The sequence below is a fragment of the Morone saxatilis genome, unplaced genomic scaffold (genome assembly GCF_004916995.1).
Source record: "Morone saxatilis isolate NCDOM2014 unplaced genomic scaffold, NCSU_SB_2.0 Contig2, whole genome shotgun sequence".
Taxonomy (NCBI): domain Eukaryota; kingdom Metazoa; phylum Chordata; class Actinopteri; family Moronidae; genus Morone; species Morone saxatilis.
In genome coordinates this window covers 25,669,404-25,675,804 of record NW_023339762.1, presented here as the reverse complement: position 1 = coordinate 25,675,804, position 6,401 = coordinate 25,669,404, and the positions used below count along the sequence as shown (strand labels likewise).

Genomic DNA, 6,401 nt, shown 5'->3' with positions numbered 1-6,401 from the left:
CGTGTGTGTATGTGTGTGTTTATGACGCCCACCTTTCATCTGGCCTTTCACCATGGGTGCTGTGATGATGTCACTCACACCTTCCTAAAATAGACGCACACAAACACACATAAACATTGGTATAATCCCAAGTGAGAGTAAGGAGGACGGGTGGAGGCTGGGTTGTGGACAGACGTAACTGGTCAGCTCTTTTAGTCTCTCAGGGTACAGTTTTCTTCATCTCTCTCATCATTTAGATACTGTGTTCAGACTGATCACTGAGGGCCCAGAAAAAGGTCTCCATTAGGTCAGTTTCATCTGAATAAGAAAAAAAGTGGTTATGGGAGTTGTATGCACATCTTCTATAAAGTCAGCTCGAGCAGGGTTTCCTAAAATGTTTAAAGTCAAGGACCCTCACACACACAATAGGTGCACACTAGACCGTGGACCTTTTAGTCTTAAGGAATTCCTTCCACTACTCCTCTATTTTAGGTTTGAGGATAGATACATTTATTTAATCAGGAGAAAACCAGTTGATAATAATGAAATTAATAATAGTCTTTACAGCCCACCAACTTCCAAAAAGGTGATAAAAGTTCAAATATTATATTCTTCCTTTTGCTGAGGACCCACTACAACCCGAGTGGGTCCTCAAGACTGAAAAAAGTGAGAAGTATAGTATATATGAAGAGAGGTAATAAGGGGTGAGGGGCTTGAATTGGAGCCCACACAAATTAATCAGCATGTGATGACCCAAGAGGGACGATAAGGGGGACACGGAGGAAGGAATGGACAGCGTGAAGGGACGGATGAGGAGTGGGGGATGGCGGATAACGAGGACAGAGGGAGGGAAGGAACAAGGGCTATAGGAAGGGTAGATCATCCACAGCCCCGGTGGGGTGGATAGGCAATTACCAGTTGGGACAGACATGGCACTGGGATTGGTGTGTGTAAGTGTTGGGGAAGTGTACAAGAGGGAAGGGAAAATGAAAAGAGAGCATGCAGCAGGGGAAGGGAGAGGAGTGTATGATACAACCTATATCATAATGTCTGTCTTAACAACTTAACTGATCAGCAGTTTCATTTGTTCGAAGTTCAGTTGAACTTTTTAGCTTTTCTTAATACTCTGTGATATAATATAATCTTGGACATTGCTTACATTAGTCATTTGGTAATACATTTGTGTTAAATAATTGATTTATTGCCATATGGTTCATAAGTGCACTTCTTCTTCTCTGTATCCACCGGTTTTCTCACACATCAGTATATAATCCGCCACTGTCTGACCATGTCTGCCAGTTTCTGTATGTGCATAAGACATCTGTCGTGAGCGTATTAATGCTGGAAAATGGTGTCATATGTTCCTGTTTTCGTGTTGCTTAATCCAGCCTACACATGCGTGTCTGTCTCCTATTTGCAGAGGAGGGCATCAATCACGAGTGCAAGCTGTGTAACCAGATGTTTGATTCACCTGCCAAGCTGCTTTGCCACCTGATAGAGCACAGCTTTGAAGGCATGGGAGGTACCTTCAAGTGTCCCGTCTGCTTCACAGGTGAGAGACAGACCCACACACACACACACATTCACCTTCAAGGACAGTAGCACAGATAAATTCCACTCACTTGTGTCCTATCTGCTTTACATTTAAAGTAGACACAGAAACAGAGATACATATGGTATACAAAAGCTTAGGAAGAACTTGGCACACGTACATACACAAGCTACACAGCAGGGACATAAAATTTGCCAGAGGAATCTCACACACACACTCTAATACACCATAAGACACCATTAACAGTAAGGACATAAGGGATACATGCCATCCACAATTTTCTGCCATGCTGTTCTTTTGTGTGTATTTTACACCACTGTACATTACCAATGAAATATAGACTGGGGCTGCACAATTAATCAAAATGTAATCAAAATCCCAATATGGCAAAATGCAATAATATCCAAATCGTAGAAGCTGCAGATTTTTGATGAAGGTAAAATGTGTGACAAATTAGCATTATAATGAAATATTTTAACCTGGCCAACAAATCTTTTTTGGTAGAGACCCTAAAAAATGTCCCCTCATTATAATTTTAATCGCTTTAGTGAAATTTGTGAAAAAAAAAAGTTCATTCATCTCACAGAATGATTGTATATAGGCTACTATTGTCTTACCCTAATACTAAGTGAATATTGTAAAAGTGTTTTCATTTGTGTTTGAATTGCTCTGTAGTCTGTTATCTGTCCTATTCATAGATGAAAAGTGTTTTTACCATGCCAGCCATGCTTTTACATTTCTCATTAAAGCTGCAGACTGAAGAACAAAAATGTGTCTACCACACATTCTCTAAGCACCAAACTGCACACGTATTTTGGTGAAAATGCAAGATGAGGTTAATATTGCGACTGGAAGCACTTAAATCGGCTCCAGTACATGGCTCAGAAATGGCTCTCACTGGGTTACCTGCATCATGATGCATAGAGTCAATGTGCCGTAATGGCTCTGAAATTTTTGGTTTCGGGGGAAAACAGTAAGATCACATTAGGAATATTCATTGTTTTAACATTTCTAACTGTGGGAGTAATATCCCAGCAGGGTGCTGATGTTAAAGAAGTACTGACAAAACTCTGCGTGTGCAAAAGTTCATGCAGTAATACCTCCAAACAGGACAAATATGAAGTACCTTATATCTCGGAAATCCACTGGAGGACCCAAACAAAATGTTGGATGACCAAATTAAGCCCGTGGTGTTTTCAGTTTCATTCAACAGCTTCAGTATTTTACTAGAAACTAAGTCTGCACCTTCCCATCTCTTGACTCTCTATCCCCATATGCTCTCTCTCACTCTGTCACTTACTCACTCTCTTTCCCTCCCTCAGTTGTTGAGTTTGTTCTGTGTTGTGTGCCTCCCCCCCCCCCCCCCCCCCCCCCGGGTACACAGCAACGTTTTAAACTTTAACTCTATTCCTTGGTGGCTTATGAATTAATAAGATGGGCACCAGTCCTATGGGGAGGCTTAATAATTCAACACATACACACTCACACTGAAAGTTTACTGAAACAAAGGGGGGCGAAGGAAAAAAAAGTGTATGAGACAACACTGGAAACTGGAATGTTAAAAAAGAAAGAGATAATTTATTGATAAATATCACAATGTCTGCTGAGGATAGCTCTTCCTGTTTTCTCTCATTCTTTCTCCCTTCTGCCTTTTTTTCTATCCCACACACTCCCTCCTTTCCAAACCTTAATTTGCTATGTTTGTGTGTTTGTGGGGTGAGTTGTACTGAAGGCTCAAAGCTTCATGCACTGTAGTGTCTCAGTCCTTCCCCAAAAACCTTCAGTTGTCTTCCACTGACACACACAACATCAGTTTTCTCCAAAGCTTGGACTTGGACCAGTGTGTAGGATTTAGTGGCATCTAACTGTGAAGTTGCAAATTTCAACAAACGGAACACCACTTGCGTGTATATTTGGCGGCCAGGTAATGAGCCACAATGGCCAATTCAATTTGAAACTTCTGAAAATTATGTTGCCTTGAATATGGTACCATGCTAAGGGCCCCGGGGAACAGACATGCCTAGAACAGTTCAATTAAATTCTGAAAATCCCAACTGAAGAGTCACCCTCATTTCCTTGAGTTTTTGGTCTGTGGAATTATCTTACAAGCTTTCAGTCAGGGTTAAGCATTGGCTGATTGACTTCCTCTAATAAACACTGTGTAACTGTGTTGTATTTGTTCCTTTCCCAGTGTTTGTGCAGGCCAACAAGCTCCAGCAGCACATTTTTGCCGTCCACGGCCAAGAAGACAAGATCTACGACTGTTCCCAGTGTCCGCAGAAGTTCTTCTTTCAGACAGAACTACAGGTAGGTCACCTTAATTCTATCTCTGTGTTGATCTTGACCTGTTTGTCTGTGTGTACTTCTTGTCCGGCATAAATTAGGAAATGATTGTGTGCAGGCGCTGACCACAGTATGTGTGTCCAAGGAGACTCACTGTATTGGAGAAAGTGTAGCTAACTCTTAACCCACACAGGGTAAACAGCTTTCTGGCACCTACCTGAGCAGACCTCCTCATTCCTCCCTCACTCTCCGTCATTACACCCCTCCCTCCCTTCTTTCTAGGTTTCCACCCATCCCTCAGTATACAGTAACCTTCCTCAGTAGCTGCTCCCATCTACTGTACCTCATTTTACAAAAACCCTTTATTCACTCTCTCCACCCTCTTTTCATTCCTCTGTCCCTCTCTCTTTCCATCTCTCCTCATGAGGTCTGTACAGGGTTCTGGCAAGCATCATGTCATTAGGGTCCAGACACATTTATGTGTGTGTGCGTGTGTGCATCTGAAAGAGAAGAGAAGTTATAAGTCACCCAACAGTAGGTCCTGGGCCAGCTGTGGCCAGGCCTGTGATGATGTAAACCTTCCTGTCCTCGTCCATTGCCTCTGTTGTACCCCTTTGGCACCAGATAGTGACCTGCTGGATCTGCAGGTCAAACATCAGCCCTGTTAAAGGTGAAATCTGTAACTTTGCTCGTGCTGCTTCCTGTCGCATTGATCAGAGGTATATGTTCTTGGGACTGCATGAAATTTAAATGGTTGTGTTAGGGATCAAAGCATAGTTTTTGCCTGTCCTGTAAGTTGACCTGCATTGCTTCTGGTATGCGGCTCTGTTCTGAGGAGAATTTATTGACGCTGTCAGCCAGGACAGGTGCAACTCTACGAGCCATAGATAAGTGACAAACTGATCAACAGTCTCATTAACAGAGTATGGAGAGAATATATCCAACTACGATACACTTTCTGGGTTGTGTGTTTTACACTAACACTACACAGATGAAAATATGAATAATTGATTACTAAAAAACAAAACAAATAAAAACTGCAGTCTATCTTTAAGTGGAGGCTGCAAAACCATGCTCAGCACTGTAAAACCAGATAAGTTCATTTAACTCAAAACTGATAACAAATTACATTTTTAAGTAAGTAGCTTTTTTTTAATTCTTAATTCTAATTTAATATTAATTTTGTATTTTTTTTATTTGTACTGTGAAAACAAAATAGTACTTAATCATAAATGTTACTAAGTGTTACTTAAAAGTCCTTAATCAGAAATCTTTTGAACCTAAAACATGCAGTTTGTGTTACTTAAAATGTACTATGTTATCCGTTTAAACCGTTTTTTCAGTTAAAATAGCTCCTCACATTGTGGTGAGTGTTTTGGCATTCCTTTCTACAGCAGATGGACCCAGGTTAGCATGCTGGAATATTCCTGAGCTGTGTTTCACAAAAGCAGCAATTTAGCTTAAAGTTGAACTAGTTTAAGCTCTCCTTCCATTCATTTATTTGGTGCTTCTTGTTCTCTTTGACATTGCAGCCTAAAACTCTACAAGGTCCACCCTAGAAGGATGCAGTCGACTTTGCAGCCAGTAATTCTGATGCTTTATCAGTTTATAAAGGCAGAAGGTGTTCAATAATAAGCACGGTATTTGACTGCTACATGACTGCTAGAAGAGTGGGTGCTGTTCAGGTGTTGCTAACAGAGATTTGGAAGTAAAGTCAGAAAAGGATAGTTTGAATTCTAGCAGGGATTATTTGAATTTACAAAGGCCTGCACCAGCCACCACACAAACAGACACACACACACATACACACACACACACAAAGTGGCAGTGATGTAGGGCCGGAGGTGGTGGGCATATGGCTGGCCAGTCCATTTAACAGCAGGGTGACTGCTGGACCCTGTCGGTTAATGTCCACACACAGGCTCCACTCACACCTCACACACTCCTGCTCACCTCCACACACCTCTACACACACACAGTGTACACAAGAACACCCCCACTCCTCTTCTACATACTACTCCATCCCAGATGACACCTCTCCTGTGGTCTGACCAGGTCGCAACATCTTTATAGAGTGACGAATTGTTGAATTGTAGCAATCAGTTGGCTAAATAAGTGTTGTCGTGCTTGGTTTCAAAAGAACTTGACTACAGGCTTTAATAACTGTTGGTTTGATCTGCTTTTACCTTTTCCTCACATTAATACAGTGCTTCTCAAACTTTGTGCACCACGTACCACCTCAGAAAAGAGCTCCTCAAGTGCCACCATTATGACTGATGTTTAAATACAGCAGCGTTGGGCTGACCATATTCCGCTATGTTGAATCCTGAACGGGACCAGCTAAAGAACCAGAGCTAATTTGGTGGAAAAGGGGTCCTCCCTGTCCACACTTCTCTTCCCGTAGTTCCTGTTTGGAGCCAGAATTGCAGCATTTCATTTGACCCCCACTTACAGTCTTATAGTCAGACTTTAACTGATAACTAACCCTGGATGTATGCAAGCGCTACGTGCATCATCATGACGGAGAAGGCTCATATTGAAACTGAAACATTGCAGGCATTTTAATAGAATTATATATAATTCTATT

General features: G+C 41.7%; 1 protein-coding gene across 1 annotated transcript in view; it reads left to right on the top strand.

The window, feature by feature from the left end:
• Positions 1-6,401, top strand: part of znf423 (zinc finger protein 423) — a gene marked incomplete in the record, with an annotated part of 130,597 nt that overhangs the window by 117,467 nt on the left and 6,729 nt on the right. Inside the window, 2 exon segments of the mRNA XM_035665099.1 lie at positions 1,400-1,531; positions 3,723-3,838. Coding sequence (XP_035520992.1) covers positions 1,400-1,531; positions 3,723-3,838 — 248 coding nt within the window.